This window comes from Lissotriton helveticus, chromosome 1_1 (genome assembly GCF_964261635.1).
Source record: "Lissotriton helveticus chromosome 1_1, aLisHel1.1, whole genome shotgun sequence".
NCBI classification, from domain to species: Eukaryota; Metazoa; Chordata; class Amphibia; order Caudata; family Salamandridae; genus Lissotriton; species Lissotriton helveticus.
The window spans coordinates 358,691,612-358,709,238 of record NC_136057.1 but is presented as its reverse complement, the minus strand read 5'-3'; the positions used below and the strand labels follow the sequence as shown (position 1 = coordinate 358,709,238).

Genomic DNA, 17,627 nt, shown 5'->3' with positions numbered 1-17,627 from the left:
CGTCAGTCTGGATCCGGAAACTTTTGCGTAGCAGTACCCCTGCGCGTCGGTAGGCGTCGTCTGCAGGCGTCCCCTGCGGCTCCGCGTCCGTCGTCGGCGTCGTGCGCCGTGATGACGTCGCTGGAGTATATAGACGCCGCCTCCGCGCGCTGACGTCAGTTCTTCTTTTTTCCGCGCCAGTTAGCGCAGATCCGAAGAGCAGTACTCCGGTCTTTTGACCAAGTTTTTGATAATTCTAAGTCTTTCTAAGTCTTTCTACGGTGCCGGTAGGATGCCCGGTTTCAAGAGTTGCGACGGGTGCGACCGCCTGATGTCGGTCACCGACCACCATCGACTCTGCCTCCGGTGTCTGGGCGCGGACCACGACGTGGAGTCCTGCGTCGATTGCCGGGCCTTGACTAGTAAAGCTAGACGGGAGCGGTCCCGCAAGCTGCTCGAGCTCCGAGTGTCGGCCCCGCGTCGAGAGCGGTCCCGGTCCGGTCGGAGGTCGAGGGAGCGGTCGAGGGAGCGATCGCGGAGCCGCCATGAGCGCTCCGGGAGTCGCCGCCATTCCTCCGGTTCGTCAGGTAAGCGTCACAAGAAGTCGGGGCATCGTCATCGTACCCCCGACTCCCCCCGACGCCCGCGGGATGCGGCCGGGGGTTCGGGTGGCCCCACCCCCGCGGCCCCGCGTGGGTCGCCGACGCCGTCTGCCCCATACCCGTCGGTCCCTGGGGAAGGCGCGTCGCGCGAGGAGATTGAGGAGTTCCTCATGGCTATGAGGGCGATGTCTCCTCCGGCGGGGCCTGCGGGCCCGTCGGTCCCGTCTGGGGGCCCGAGCGGTTCGGGTGCTCCTGCCCCGACGCCGCCGGCGGCTCCGGCACCGCTGGGCCCCTCAGGGTCGTCGCCGGCTGGTCCACCGGCCTCTCCGGCGCCGATCCCATTGAGCCAACCCGTGGTGCCGCCTCCGCGCGACGCCGTGGCTCCGCCGTCGGTTCCGGCCGGCGTCGGGTCCCCGGCGCCGCGCGGCGCCACCCCCATTCCCTCTCTGACTCCTGACGCGGAGTCGGACCGGCATCGTCCGACGCCGAGTCCGGCGCCGTTGGAGCCCATTGGCTCCGAGGAGCCGGTCTATATCGTCGACCCGGACTACGGCGATGAGGACGAGTATGGTGAGGGTTGGGAGGGGTCTGAGGACCCTTTATCACGTGCCTGCCAGTATGATGTGGACTGGGTAGGTGACCTGGGTGATGCCAGTGGTCTGGACGAGTCGCCCAACCCTGGGTTTGTCTCGCCTTCCCCTGTGGCGTCGGAGGCGGGGGCTGCCTATTCGGTGGTCCTGATGAGGGCTGCCAAGGCCTTGCGCCTTGAGCTCCCCGTCGCTAAGGTCAAACCTAACATTCTCACCGAAGTGTTTAAACCGCAGTCATGCCCCCAGGAGCCTCTGCTGCCGTTTAATGAGGCCCTGACGGATGTCCTTTTGGGCACCTGGTCCAGGCCCGCTTCCGGTGCACCGGTTGACCGGAACGTTGCCAGGCGTCACCGTCCGTGTTCGGACGACCCTGCCTTCCTCTCCACCCATCCCTCCCCGGAGAGTCTGGTGATCCAGGCCTCCACTTCACAGTCCGCATTCCCGTCGGCCCCGCCCGATCGGGAATCGAAGCGATATGACCAATTTGGCAAAAAGGTCTTTTCGTCTTTGAGCGCTGGACTGCGGTCTTGCAATACCGCGTGCCTCTTGGGCCGCTATACCCACTCCCTGTGGGATACGGTCGCGGAGTGTCTGCCGCAATGCCCGCAGGAGGTGCGGGACAAGCTCAACCAGGCCTTGGTTGAAGGCCGGGACGCGGCGAGGTATTCGATCAGGTGTGGTCTTGACACGACCGACTCGCTGGGACGGGCTATGTCCACGACGGTGGCGATTCGTCGCCATGCTTGGCTGCGCTCCGCCAACTTCTCGCCGGACGTCCAGAATGCCCTCATGGACATGCCATTTGATGGCAGTCGCCTGTTCGGTGACAAGGCGGACAACGCGCTTGAGCGCTTCAAGGACTCCAGGGTCACGGCCAAGTCCTTGGGTCTTTCGACCCAGCGCCAGCAAACGGGTTCGTTACGCCCCTTTCGTGGCCAAGGAAGGGGCGGTCCCACACGTGCTGCCAGCCACGCGCCGCAGAACGCTCCCCAGCGCGGTGGCGGCCGTGGTTTCCGCCGTGGTGGCGGTAGAGGGCAGCGGCGAGGTCAGTCCACACCTCCCCCCGCTGCAGCCTCCAAATCTTCCTAGTCCGAGCTTTCGGGCTCACGTGACGCCAGTGGGTGGCAGGGTTCGCCATCACCACTCCCGCTGGCGCGCGATTACATCGGACAGGTGGGTGCTGCAGCTCGTCCGAAGGGGCTACTCCCTCCCCTTCGAGTCCACTCCTCCAGCCATGCCACCGCAGAACCACCGTGTGTCGGGGGACCACTTGACACTTCTGCAGGAGGAAGTTACGGCCCTCTTGGCCAAGGGGGCCATCGAGCGCGTTCCTGGGCCAGAAGTAGGGTGTGGTTGCTACTCCCACTACTTTCTGGTGCCCAAGAAGGACAAAGGAGGCCTCCGTCCTATCTTGGACCTAAGGAACGTCAACGGCTTCCTCCGGAAGGAGAAGTTCAAGATGTTGACTTTGGCTCAGGTCTTGGCTGCTCTAGACCCACAAGACTGGATGGTAGCGTTGGACTTGCAGGATGCGTATTTTCACATCCCCGTCCTGCCGGCCCCTGGCGTTACCTGCGGTTCACGGTAGGCCAGGAGCACTTTCAGTTTATCGTGCTCCCATTCGGCCTTACCAGCGCCCCATGGGTGTTCACGAAAGTGATGGCGGTGGTCGCAGCTCATCTGCGCCGGTTAGGGGTTTCAGTCTTCCCCTACCTCGACGACTGGTTGTTGAAGGCGGGCTCGCCCCAAACAGTCGTCCACCACCTTCAGATGACGGCAGACCTCCTGCACGAGCTGGGGTTTTCCATCAATGTGCCGAAATCACACCTGTGTCCCTCTCAAAAGCTCCTTTTCATCGGAGCGGTTCTCGACTCGGCGCAGTTTCGGGTTTATCCTCCGGAACGGCGGGTCCGGGATATTCAGGCTCTGATTCCCATCTTTCAGCCGTTATCCCGGGTTTCGGTCAGGTTGACGCTACGGCTTCTGGGGCTGATGGCCTCCTGCATCCTACTGGTGCATCACGCCAGGTGGCGGATGCGGGCTCTGCAGTGGGACCTGAAGTTTCAGTGGGCCCAGCATCAGGGCAACCTATCCGACCATGTCCTGATCTCGGAGGGCACTGCGAGACAGTTGCAGTGGTGGCTTACGGACCGCGATTGGGTCAGAGGCAGATCCCTCTCCCTTCCCCAACCGGAGCACGTAGTTGTGACGGATGCGTCCCTCCAGGGCTGGGGTGGCCACTTGGGAGAGGCGGAGATCAGAGGCATCTGGTCTCCGGCGGAGTCCCGGCTCCATATCAACCTGTTGGAGCTGCGGGCGATTCGCCTAGCACTGAAGGCATTCCTCCCCTTTGTCAACGGGAGTGTAGTGCAGGTGTTCACGGACAACACCACCGCCATGTGGTACTGCAACAAACAAGGCGGAGTGGGGTCGTGGACCCTTTGCCAGGAGGCTCTGCGCCTCTGGCAATGGCTGGAACGTCAGGGCGTGACTCTGACAGTTCAACACCTGGCAGGTTCTCTGAACGCCAGGGCGGACGAACTCAGCCGTCGGTGCTCGGTGGATCACGAATGGCGTCTGAACTCGGACGTGGCGAACGGCCTCTTTCAGCAATGGGGAGAGCCTTGGTTAGATCTATTCGCCACAGAAGAGAACGCGCAATGTCATCAGTTCTGCGCGTTGGAGTTTCCAAGACGGCACTCGCTCGGCGACGCCTTTCGGCGCGAGTGGAGTTGCGGTCTGTTGTACGCCTTTCCGCCTATACCACTTCTGCCCAGAGTGCTGAAGAAGATCAGGCGCGACCAGGCCCAAGTTATCCTTGTGGCTCCGGACTGGGCTCGAAGATACTGGTATCCCGAGCTACTCAGCATGTCAGTCGGTCCCTCGATCCGCCTGCCCCTTCAGGAGGACCTTCTGTCGCAGCAGCAGGGGACGGTCCTCCACCCGAACCTGTCCAGCCTCCACCTCCATGCGTGGAGATTGAGCGGCGACAGTTGAGGCCATTCGACTTGCCTCCTGAAGTCTGTGATGTGATTCTGGCAGCCAGGCGTCCCTCCACAAAGTCGGTATACGCCTGCCGGTGGAACAGATTTGTGGCATGGTGCACAGCAAAGGCTGTGGATCCCCTTTCTGCCCCTCTTTCCGAGGTTCTCCTCTTCCTTCTTTCTCTTGCCCAGCAGGGCTCTGCTCTGGGCACTATCAAGGGCTACCTTTCTGCCCTTTCCGCCTTCTTAAGGCTACCTGATCAGCCATCTTTATTCAAGTCCCCTATTGTTATGAGATTCTTGAAAGGCATCACGCACATGTATCCACCTGTTCCGTTCGTGATGCCTCAGTGGGACTTGAATCTGGTTCTGACATTCTTGATGTGTGCTCCCTTTGAGCCGCTTCATTCCTGTCCTCTCCGTCTTCTCACTCTTAAGACGGCCTTCCTGGTTGCCATCACCTCTGCCAGGAGAGTGAGTGAGCTCCAGGCTCTTTCTGTCAAACCTCCTTTCATGTCCGTCCATCCTGACAAGGTGGTTCTTAGGACTAGGCCTTCTTTCCTGCCCAAAGTAGTTTCTGCTTTTCACATCGGGCAGTCCATCACCTTACCCTCCTTCTTCCCGCCTCCGCATCCTTCAAAAGATGAAGAGCGGCTCCATCGTCTGGACCCAAAACGTGCGCTTTCATTTTATATGGATCGCACACGCCAGTTCCGGGTGGCTGACCAACTGTTTGTTGGCTACGTGGGTGAGAAGAAGGGAAGGGCGGTACAGAAACGAACCATCTCTCGGTGGGTCGTCCTGTGCATCAAAGCATGCTACTCTTTGGCTAGGAAGGAGCCTCCTGTTGGGCTGAGGGCCCATTCCACTCGGGCCACGGCGGCTACTACTGCCCTGGGCCGGGGAGTCCCTTTGCAGGACATTTGCCAGGCGGCTACGTGGGCCTCGCTGCACACCTTTGCGAGGCACTACTGCCTGGACAGTCAAGTCCGGAGGGATGGCTTCTTTGGCCGTTCGGTCCTCCAGGACTTTCTGGTGTAGGTTTGTATTGGTTCGCAGACCCACCACCGGGGTTGGTATTGCTGGGGTATCTATTCTAAGGTAAGGAATCTAATACTAACCTGTTTCTTTCAGATGAACAAGTTACTTACCTTCGGTAACGATATATCTGTAAGAAACAGTAGTTAGTATTAGATTCCTTACCGCCCCACCCATCCTCCCCGTTCTGCGAACTGATACCTAGGGTTAAGGACATCCCTTTCAGGGCCCTAGTTTCAAATGGCACCAGTGTTAGTTCTCACAAGGCTCTGCGTGTTCTGGCGCGGAAAAGCTGTGTGCAAAGAACTGACGTCAGCGCGCGGAGGCGGCGTCTATATACTCCAGCGACGTCATCACGGCGCACGACGCCGACGACGGACGCGGAGCCGCAGGGGACGCCTGCAGACGACGCCTACCGACGCGCAGGGGTACTGCTAAGCAAAAGTTTCCGGATCCAGACTGACGCCTGGGGATATTCTAAGGTAAGGAATATCCCCAGGCGTCAGTCTAAGGTAAGGAATCTAATACTAACTACTGTTTCTTACAGATATATCGTTACCGAAGGTAAGTAACTTGTTCTTTAGTACCCATTCCCTAGGTACCAGGGGTATCATTTGCAAGGGATTTTCAGAGGTAGTAAAGGTATTGCCAGTTGGGGAACAATGCACAGTTGTCTTGATTTAGGAAAAGAGCACTGGCACTATACTATTCTGCAGTATTTGTATAGCACGTGCAGTCCCGTGGGCCTCCCAGGGCTTTGACCATGTGAATAGCAGGAACCCAGTGCACTTCAGTTAAAATTGCATCAAATACCCGGCAAAAAGCAGGGGTGACCATGTCAAAAGGGGCACTTTCATACACTACCCATCAGTTGGACGACTTTTCTATTGGATAGTGTTGACATAGGCTTATTATCCACTAGGGACACGCGTAATGAACTAGCAAATTCGCAAGCCTGCATGCCGCTGTATTTCTTCAGTCAAATGGAGCAGGTGCGTGGGATCAGATGAGGTGTCTAGATATGTTAGGATGGAACATGCCTGAAAGAAAAAAAGAACACAACCTTTTTTTAAATGACTTGTAAGAATATGCATGAAAAGATCAGTTTGACATCCCCAATCACAGCATGCAGGTGTTAATCTTCTTCTGTTTTTCCCCAGAATGCGAATGCAGCAGCCATCCTTATCTAAAATGTCAACACCTCTGAGAGAAGAGACACCTCACAAGTCTGAGATGCCTATTGATCAGGTTAGAATTGAATTCCTGTACTTGTGCAGTCAACACTCTTTATAGAATTGTAAAAGGTTTCTTTGACACAAATTCTTATCTCTGGGCTTCGCTCATCAGCAGTAAAGTCTTTTTGGAGTTCTAGGATTTTTTCTGGAAAAATCTGCATTTTAAAAATATTTTTCAGTGGGGAGTTCCTCATTAGGTTTTTATACATTTAAATTAGCTTGTCCATTTTCACCTACGGAGAGATTTTCTTTTCAAAATTTCCTTTTTTTAGTGTCTTGCATGGTTTTCTAATAGGCTCTTTGGCCTTAAGATCAGTCTTCTTTATCTTCAGCACTTGCTTTATACGGACTTTGCAGAAATGTGTTGTTTCTTAGTTCCCTTGTTATGTTTTGCTAAATACAGTCACCCAGAAACACGCTTATGCCAGGGAAGCAATTTTGTTCCTGACAATACATTATTTGGTGTCTCTAGGCAATGCCATTTTTTTTTTAACAGAGCGATTGTTAATGGTTGACTTGAGTGTCAAAACAAAATTTCCTCTTCTTATTCAAGAGAGGCCATGGTTGTAAGGAGGGCGGTGGAAGTGTGTCTGAGACCAGCCCCTCCCCCCTGTTCTGATAGATGCAGGTTTATCCAAAGATTGGTTGAGTAGTCCTCTGTTCTTTAAAAGCACAAGCAAAGCTAATTAAACTATATCTTTTCGGATATATGGATATTGGAAATTTCTTTTCTCCCTCACGTACACTTGAAGATCATCAAACTCCTCCCTAATCTGATGTGTTATTCAAATCACCTACCAGAGGAAGCATGCAAGCATGTCAGTGAGTGCGAAGCTCATAACTAGAACTGGGGTTTTTAGTTCCATCTGTCAGGATTTAGTTAATCAGACCTGCCTCCAGTACTACACAGATATGTGATTTCTCTTAACCCCTTCGATGCTCATGACGGAACGGTTCCGTCATGAGCGTCGGTTGGCCTGTGCTCATGACTGAACCGTTCCGTCATGAGCCGGTTGGCTCATTCGAACCTTCAGCACAGCGCGAAAATTAGTGCCGTGCTGGAGGTGTTAACATAGTAATATCAATGAAGGTATAGTGCAGCTCACTTTTTGTTTCGCCAGAACGATGTGGCTTGTTCTATAAGCTCAGCTATTTCCATTGAGCCCTCAAAGTCCACAAATACTTTTTCAAGCGAAGTGATTCAAACTTTTATTCTTGATTCAATTTTCTTCTTCATTGAATTACATTCTTCAATATATCCTTCAAACCATAATGCAGCCAACACGTGTTTCGTCTGGTCTAATTCGACCAATGACTTCCTCAGGGCTATATGCCTTGACACTGCGCCAGTAAACATCCAATGTAGTCCAGTAGTCGATAATTTTATTCAATCTCTATTTGCAGTAGTATGTATCTTGTGTAGAATACTGTGTTATCAGGTGAAATTATCCGCCACCTTGTAAAGTATATCCTTCGCGTTGGATCGCGTATCTCCATGTCAGCGTCCTAGGATAACACAGTATTCTATCAAGAATAAAAGTTTGAATCACTTCGCTTGAAAAAGTATTTGTGGACTTTGAGTGCTCAATGGAAATAGCTGATCTTGTTTGAGCTATAATCATATAGCTCTTTAATCTTGTCGTGGAAACCGACTTGGTTTCATTTGGAGCACCATTTCTAAAGTTTGACTTGTGACAATCCTTTACCTGCTGTGCGCTCTAATTATAACAGTTACCTTGGTTCTTTTGTTGCAAACTTGTTCTATAAGCTATTTGGGCTAATGATCTCTTGTTGTTCACATTGTGCCTCACATCTGACCTTTGGTGAGTCTCTGTTAGCTTCATCTTTCCAAGGAATCTTTGTAATAGATTGACCCTGAACACAAAAATGTCCCATTTACTTTAGTTCCATCTTCCCCAGTGGGTTCTATCCCCCAACCTTCATATGCTCATATGAGATCTACATGCATCTATCCTTGCTTGTAAACATGAGGATGCCTGGGGAGTGACAATCAACAAGCTCAGCCAGAAAGCCTTCAAGTCCACCCTCAAGAGAAAGAGCTTTCTCATTGACACAGGCAAACGTGGGGAACTCAATCAATCAATCAATCAAGCATTTATAAAGCGCGGGGAGGGGGGCTGCTACTCATCGAAGAGCCAGGTCTTGAGAAGTCTTCTGAAGGCTAGCAGGTCCTGGGTCTGTCGTAGGCTGGCAGGGAGATCGTTCCAGGTCTTGGCGGCGAGGTAGGAGAAGGATCTGCCGCCGCCGGTGGTTTTCTGGATACGAGGAACTGTGGCGAGGGTGGCAGAGCGGAGGTTGCGGGTGGGGATGTGGAAGCTGAGACGGTTGTTGAGGTATGATGGTCCGGTGTTGTGTAGTGCTTTGTGTGAGTGGATGAGGAGTTTGAAGGTGATCCTCTTGTTGACTGGGAGCCAGTGCTGGCCTCTCAGGTGGGGTGTGATGTGGCTGCGCTGGGGGACGTCGAGGATCAGTCGTGCTGAGGCGTTCTGGATTCGTTGTAGTCGTCTCAGGAGCTTGGCTGTTGTTCCTGAGTAGAGGGTGTTTCCGTAGTCTAGTCTGTTGGTGATGAGGGCCTGGGCGCTCTGTTTGGAAGTTTAGGTCATACACAAATCCCACTTTGCCTGGAAAGACCATTTTGAAACGATAATGACTGAACATTCTCCTAATTCAGAACATTAAGCTGGAGTCATACTTCCCAGAAAGGTGAGCCATATCAGTCATTGATCTTTATTTTCAGCATCTGGGGAAATATGTTGGTGCCCAGCATATGCTGAAAGTTCTCATCCTAGATGGGGCAGGTTGTCTGTGAGACATCTTACTTAGTAGTCCCAGATGGGCAAAAGTGCCTTTGCTACTTCTTTATGGAAGTAGAAATACATACTAAGAACAATGTACACCTCTGCTTTCAATTTGCAAATTAGTTTTAGTCTGACAAAACGATCTATTATACTGTGTATATTTCTCAGGCTCCAAACATTGCCAAATTACTTATTATAATAATAGAGGAATTAAAGTCACCTCTAGCACTGCAAACCCCCCACTCTTCTGCCCCAAGAGCTATGTAAGCAGTTAACACATTTCTTGTATGAAAAAAGTAAGTGCCTACAACACCCAGGAATCCATACCACCACCTGTAATACCACCGCTGGTGACATCAGAACGTAGATGCAAACACTGGCCTGAAAAAACCTTCAACTTTTAATCCGCCTGTTGGAGGTCTACCTGCAAAGGTGTTGACCTTTGAACAGGCGGTTGAGAGTGATGTCAAAAAACTATACCGAGCGAAAGATCGGTCTTTTATTACTATACCAAAAAAAGAACAGGATGCACGCTGAAACCTGACGGCAGGTGAATCGTTGACGATAAAGCCAGCGGACAAGGGCGGTGCCATTGTATTACTCGATACAACTACTTATCGCAACGAGTGCTTGAGGCAACTACAAGACACAAAATCATACCTTCCCCTGACAGAAGATCCGACAGAACGACTTACTAACATCATTGGCCACATGGTAGAGGAGGTGACGGTAGGATGGATTACATCACAAGAAGCTAATTTCCTTCATACTACACACCCTACAATGCCCTATTTCTACGTGTTGCCTAAAGTCCACAAGCCACAACAACCTCCACCTGGAAACCCTATAATATCAGGAATTGGTTCTATTTTAGAACCTCTGTCCACTTTTGTGGATTACTTTTTACGCCCTATGGTCAAAGGAATGCCAACATTCTTTCAAGATACCAAGGACGTCCTACAGATATTACCGGATACTGAATTTGACATTTCCACGGATCCCTTAGTTTCCTTTGACGTGGAATCCCTCTATACTTCTATTCCCCAAGATGACACCTTGGAAGTAGTAGGAAGTCTACTACAAGAGAGAGACCTACAATCAATAACTCCAGTTCACTTCATCATGAATCTTGCACATCTGGCAATGAAAGAGAATTTCTTTCGGTTCAAGGAGACCATTTATGTACAGACATCGGGGACCAGCATGGGAAGCGTTTTCGCTCCCAGTATAGCGAACCTCTATGTCCACCATTTTGAACAGGAACATGTTTTGACATCTACAAATCCATTCTTTCAGTCATTGCGGACATGGAGGCGCTATATTGACGACATTGTTGTTGTCTGGCGAGGTACTGTCGAAGACCTTCTACTATTCCATTAATGGCTGAATATGAGAAATAATCAGCTACGGTTTACAGTTGAACATGATAAACATCAACTTGCATTCCTGACCTTTTGATAACCGCTACATCCACTGGCCTAAGCTCAGAACTTTATAAGAAGCCTATGGCTCGCAACTCTCTAAGTTATGAGACTTGCCATCAGAGAGCTCTCAGGAACAATTTGCCATATGGTCAGTTCTTGAGGATTCAGAGGAATTGCTCCAGTAAAGACACCTTTAAGGAGCATGCACATAATCTAGAAGAACAACTTTTAACCAGGAAATACCCTAAGAAGATCATACGTCAGTCAATGAAGCGTGCGTCTAATAACAATCGTGAAGCTCTCCTTGAACCTTCCATCATCAAAGAAAAATCTAAAAGAATCACTTTTATCAATACATCCAACACAAGGTCCAACCAAGTACAAAAAATAATCCAGAGACATTGGTCCATTCTGAATACTGGTGGAGACCATCTACCGCCTCCCTTGTTTGCATTCAAACTGGGGCCTAATTTGAGGGACAAGCTAGTACATACTAGGCCGAAGAGTAAAGCACTGCGAGCAGTAGGCACCCTATGGGATTTGCCAGCAGTGGAAGGGCAAAACCCATGCGTCACTTGTGCAGCATGTCCCCAAACTAGCAAATCTTTAAGTTTGGATATCGGCACTGACCGTCCTTGGCACCAACAAAAATGTACAAATTACAGTAGCCAAAATTTGATTTACATGCCTGTGCCAATTGAGGTACGTTGGTATGACCACGAGGAGGATTAAAATCTGTATATCTGAACATAAAAGCACCATTCGGTGCCGGAAACAAGCCACCCGACTCACGGCCCATTTCTTACAAGAAGGGCATGGTCCAACAGAATTCACATGGACGGTAATAGAGCAACCATTTATTCCAGAGCATGGGGTAGATGTCAGCAAATACCTATTTTCTAGGGAACAAAAATGAGTATATAGACTTAACACTGACAAAGAGAGACTAAATGAGGATATACCCTGGATGTCGTAAGGGACGGAATGTCCATGCATGATAACTGACAGTTTAGATCATGTCATATATTATGGTTGGTACTTTGATAACATCCTGATTAGTCCCGACTCATAAGAAAGAGCATAAGCAGGTTAAAGACATTATAAGATATGTCAGGTGCTCAGATAGGATCTTCACTTTCACTAGCCAAAACCATAAAAAGGCCACTTTTCTCAAAAACATCATGATTATATCTGTAAAATCAGTAATGAGGACAAGATGTCAGAAAACGGTTACAAAGGTTCTGTTTGCTGAATGAATAACATTAATATAATATGGCTCCATCCTCCGCTATTGTTTGTCGTAGTAGATATGAATGCGACTACTTTTTTGGTGAGGTGTCATGCCATAAAGCAATGAATTGCTGATGCGCACTACAGAGGTGTAAATTGGTGCGGTATACGAACAATTGTGGAACCAAGAGATAGTGCACAATGATAAGGAAATTATAATAACCTTTCCTATCAGTGCACGCTGTTTGAGAATAGCATACTTAATTAACAGCTAGAGCCTTACAAACGAAGGGATTTAGTGCCTGGCGGACTAGTGCTCTCCTAAAATACGGAGGATATGACCTGCGTATTACAAATATGGCCCTACTCTCAAATTATAACACTTCCTAAATAATACTGTTTTCTGACAAAGAGCCCTCTCACCCCTTCCTTTTTTTGACAAACTGCAGCTTTATTTATAACAGTGTCTCGTGGTGTATATTTCGCAAATGAATTGGGTCGCATAGTGAGAGCTGTGATTTGGTAAAGAAGTCTTGCTAACAATACGTTTTTTGAGGCGTTTAAGTTAGCAAAACATTGTTCTTAAATATAAACTTTATCCGCAATTTATGTGAACACAGCCGGACCAATCTAAAACTACATCTCCCAAGCTCAAACGCGAGCTGAGTTCTCACGTGATACGTGTGCTACCTTCCGGCAGCAATAAACACATATGGCGATCTAGCAATGCCGGGTACCTCCCCAGTCAGCTCTGAGTGATGCCAAGGAGCACCGACGGACAGGTTAGTGCCCGTGCCTTTTTTACTGTTTTTTTTACTGGTTTTTTATTGCGATTGACAACGCTAATGGCATAGCCTGTCTTCGTGCACGTTTATATTTATATTTCTGGGAGATGAGGACAGATACAGCGTACCGTAGCAGAAGAGGTACGGCTATAAGGAGTATTGTTTGGTATAGATACTAAGAGAGAGAGACCGGGCAGCCACTAGTACGGTTCTTTCGCCGACTAACTATGAAAGTCATGAAAAATCCAAAGATAAAGGTAGACGTAGATTACGATCTCCTAAAGAGAGGAAGACCGGGCAGTTTCTAGCACAGGAATTTCACCTCTCTCCACGAGCTCGGGTCTTCTGCCTATTAACAACTAAGGCAGTGAATAGTCCGGAGGTAGAGGAAGACGCAGATTACTATCCTTTAAAGAGAGAAAGACCGGGCAGTCACTAGCACGGGATTTTCGTCTCTTTCCAGCATTTTGAGAGTAGCTGGTTTAGAGCGCCATACAGATCGGTTCTAGACCGGTTGCGTCTCTGTGTCACTGCTCCATCTTTGCTGAGCAACTAGAGAAGCGGTGAAAATTACATTAAATTTAGCATTTGTCCATTGAATCCCTATACTAGGATTCATTATACTTCCATTTGCAGATGATGAAACTTACACCATCGAAGAATCTCTTGATTTATTATCCTTTTGTTTTTACTAGAGCGGGGCTCCACTTACCTGAGCTGCAGCCAGGTGAGGCCATGCTTTATCCTCCTACCTAATAGGTAAGCGGATCTACACCTCTAATGGAAGAGGTTTTTTTCTACATGCCTGTATGACAAATAAGTAAGCAAAACAGCATGCTAGCTACTACCAGATGTACATATTATTGATGACATTTATATTTAGTTTCTTTCTTTTTTCCTTACGTCCTGTCTTCGATATGACCACTCGTCTGGCTCGAACCCACAGTTCCCTGGAGGACATTTTCCTTGACCTAGGATGAACCAGTTGACATGATTACCAGTTTTTAACATTCACGTTTTTGCAGTAGCGAATATATGGTCCTGATGAAAGCAGTGGACAAAGAGTATCCACATTTGCTGAAACAAGTTGACCGATGACTCTAAAAAGCAGTTATTTGGTGAATCTGCTGTTATTCTACACTGTTTTTAAAATTTGGAAGAGTTGAGAGATACAAATAAAAAAAAATCCCTTTTTTCTCACTTCTCTCCAATTTTATATACTTCACTATTTCTTCACTCTCACTCACTCACGCACTGCAAATCAGTTACCCTAACACACATGTTTTCTGGTACTCCCTATTACCAAATTTGAGTTTCAATGGTTTGGCGGCAGCCACTCTAAACAGGGCTGCCAGCGTATTCTCCTGAGTATGAGGAGAACCCATATGATGACAAGGGCGGTATCGTACGGGAACTGATGGGTACTTTTTATACCCGGGTGACACTATGCTGCGCCTCTAACTCACATGGGAACATACCCCTCTTCTTTTTCACTATTTAGTTGTGTCGTGTACAGGCTGTATAGTTGAGTCTACAGACCCATAGACATGTGTTGTTTTTGTTAATGTATTCCTTGGAGGTTATGTCTATGTTTTGGTCTTTAAATATGTCCTTAGACCCTCTTTCAAACGTTTTGTTTCAGACATCAGAACGTACCAATCTGCTTCAGTTTAAGGATGTCACCTTAGCAGATGGATCTTAAATGTTCCCTGACCAATCTTTCTGTGGTAGATGTCATTAAACTTTTTGAAACTTAAAAGTGAGAGCCTTATCACCAGGATAACCACGATAAATATAACTAGTGCCCTGAAATCATAGAGACCCTACCTGGACAATCAAAAGTGATCTGCAACCCTTGGCATTCTGATTGACACAGATCAGTCCTTGGAAGTGCAAGTACAAAAGACTGTTTCTGGCAGATTAAACAGCTACAAAATATTAGACTTTTAGTTGATTCAATTTGTCATATGCTTTTAGTCAATGCCTCGATAATATCAAAACTGGACTATGGTATTGCAGTCCACATTGATCTCCCAGACAAAGTGATGTGAAGGCTACAGATGACTCACACTTTGGCAGTTAGACTTCATTACTGGTTGCAAAAAAGAGGACCATATCACACCAGTTATTTTAATTTTATGCTTTGGCTGCCCTGCAGAAAAAGCATTTTTAAGTATCTTATCAGCCTTACCCTGATTTTATGACGGCCAAATTTGTTATTTGTTGACCTTAACCTAGTTTCTATCTACTTACCAATACTTGCTACAAATCCCTAACTCCAGGATCATAATGGCAATAGGAAATTTTCCATGGCCGCAGCTAAAGCCTGGAATAACCTTGCATTGGACCTCACTGCTTTTCCTCCCCTTTAGCTTTTACAGGGAATTAAAGAATCTGAATTTTAGATCTTTCTTGACCTTATGCAATGCACGTAAAAAGAAAATTCAGGCGTTTTAAAGACCGGGACATTGGACAGAAGTACATGTTTTGAATAGGCGGAATCTGTGTGCTTCCATAGGGCTCAACCTCTCCTTCATTAAACCTCTATCCCTGCAACCTAACCGTACCTTACCACGCCAGAATGTTTATCTCCACAACCATTTGCCTGAAATGACATAGCCTGTCACTAATGATCACACCTAACTGGTATTCATTTTAATCTACACCAAAGAAACTGGAGTAAATGCATGGATTGTTTTTTGGTTCTTGAGAGCACACAACTAATCCCAATAACCAACAATACTACTATATTAACCACTAACCTTGAGTTGCAAAGTAACATGTTACTCGTCATAAAGCAATTCAATGCCTCGTCAGGGGTAGTAAGTACTAGATAAATATAATTACAGTTACAATATTTCTCCTAGATAATTAGGTAAATATGGTGCTTGTTCTTCTCTGGTAGCTCAAATGTGAGAGGGGCTGTCAGTAGGAATGTGTTGCTGTATTGCAGTCTGTCACCTCCGCCTTCCTTTCCCATCACCAACTTCAGAGGTACCTTAACATGGCACACAATGAGAGAATGGTGTGTTTTTGTCTTTCTAATTAGGAGTGTTAAGTTGTATTGACTGGAGAGACATTTTGTTAAGCTTGCCGGCTCTCAAAAGTTAATTTAATTATTAATTTTAATTACATTTTTACAAATTATATTACAACTGTTGTATTTTATTTGCTTCAGATTGCTATATTAAATTACATTATTTGCTTATTGAAAATACTGTAATTTTAAATTAACCTTTCCTGAATCCTAAAAAGCTGTTACTACCGCTTAACACTACCCTTCCCTGAACTCTACAAACCCTTATTATTCCTCAGTGCTTCCCATCCCTGAATCCTAAAGACCTTTTCTATCCCTTAATGCTACATATCCGTGAATCCTGAAAACCTCTTGGTTCCTCTTACTACCAATCCTTGAACACTAAATATTCCTTGCAATCCTTTAACGCTAACCTTGCATGAACCCTAAACACCCCATGCTACCCCTTAATGCTACTCTTCCCTACCCCATAAGTATCCCATACTAACCCTTAACACTACATTTGCCTTAATCCTGGAAAACCCTTAGTATCCTTAAATCTATTTTCCCCTCAACACTACAAACACCTAAAACTATCCTATCCCCTAAGGATAAGCATCCCATACTAACGCTTACCACAACCTTTCTCTGATCCTGGAAAACCCTTAGTATCCTTAACTCTATTTTTCCCTCAACCCTACAAACACCTAAAGCTACCCTTCTCTGGAACCCTAACCCCTAAAAAACCCTTATTACCTGTTAATGCTACTCATCTTTGAACTCTAAAAACACTTACTATCCTTTAATTCTGGTGCAGGAAATTACTTCTTTTTGCCTGATGTCAACTGGAAGTGCAGTTGGTTCCCGCTAACCAGGTCCTCAGTGCCAGATCTTTCCTAAAAACTGTACAATTGTTACCCCAATTGGCAATACCTTCAGTACCCTCTATAAGTCCCTAGTAAATGCTACCCCTGGTACTTAGGACATGAGATACTAGGAGGGTCCACAAGGGCTGCAGCACGAATTGTGCGACCGTAAGGGACCCCTTGTTGTGTGGCGTTTTAAGCTCAGAGTGAATTTTCCAGATTCATGCCCTTATATAGGTACAATTCACATTCCCTTATATAGGCATAGAAATCAAACCCTTATTTAGGCATAGTCCATGCTACCCAAATACAGGCATGACTACTTCCTCCCGTACCAAACGTCACAACGACTTCTTGAAAAACCAGCTTAAACAGTCAGGGATTTCCCCTTGCTTGGATATTGATTTGTCCAAGAACTCCGTTACTTTACAAAGAACAACTATTCCCTAGGGGTTCTTTCCTGATGTTCATATGCCCAACTTTACGTCAAACTATGGCATTCCTAAACACCTTCAAGGTATACATATGCCTTCACTTGCTATGGCACACTACGGTGGTTCGGAGCAGTTCGACTATCTACTTGCCCGACGCAGCTCGCTACAGCAAGTGCCGATGGAAGCCGACTCTCCAGCTGACGCACTGATCAAGAAGCTACCTTTCTCCTGCAAGGAATCCAGCTCCAGTGTTTCCGGCTCCCCTTGCGGGGTGTTGGGAAATCGAGTCCCGAGACCGATATACCAGACCTCCTTCATTCTAAACAAAGGTATGGAGCTGATTAGATCCTAGAGAAACCTTTGGTAGATTCTTGGCAAAAAAACAACTAAACCTATGCTACACAATACTTACATACTTCCCTCGTACTAGACTACGGTTAGGTACATTGGGGTAGGAGTATTTTAGAAGCACCAGTTGATTATTTTTAGTCCATGTTATTTATGTATGTATTTTTATATGGCTTAGAAACCATACAATGCTATTACAGTATTATTTTATAATACTATTCTCGCTGTACGCATTATACTTTGCAGTCTGCATAACGATTGTAGCAGTTCACCTCTC

General features: G+C 47.6%; 1 protein-coding gene across 1 annotated transcript in view; it reads left to right on the top strand.

Moving 5' to 3' along the window:
* The window catches only part of CECR2 (CECR2 histone acetyl-lysine reader), an 849,481-nt gene that overhangs the window by 810,412 nt on the left and 21,442 nt on the right, over window positions 1-17,627 (top strand). Inside the window, exon 18 of the mRNA XM_078673636.1 lies at window positions 6,354-6,441. Coding sequence (XP_078529762.1) covers window positions 6,354-6,441 — 88 coding nt within the window. The remainder of the gene's footprint in view (window positions 1-6,353; window positions 6,442-17,627) is intronic.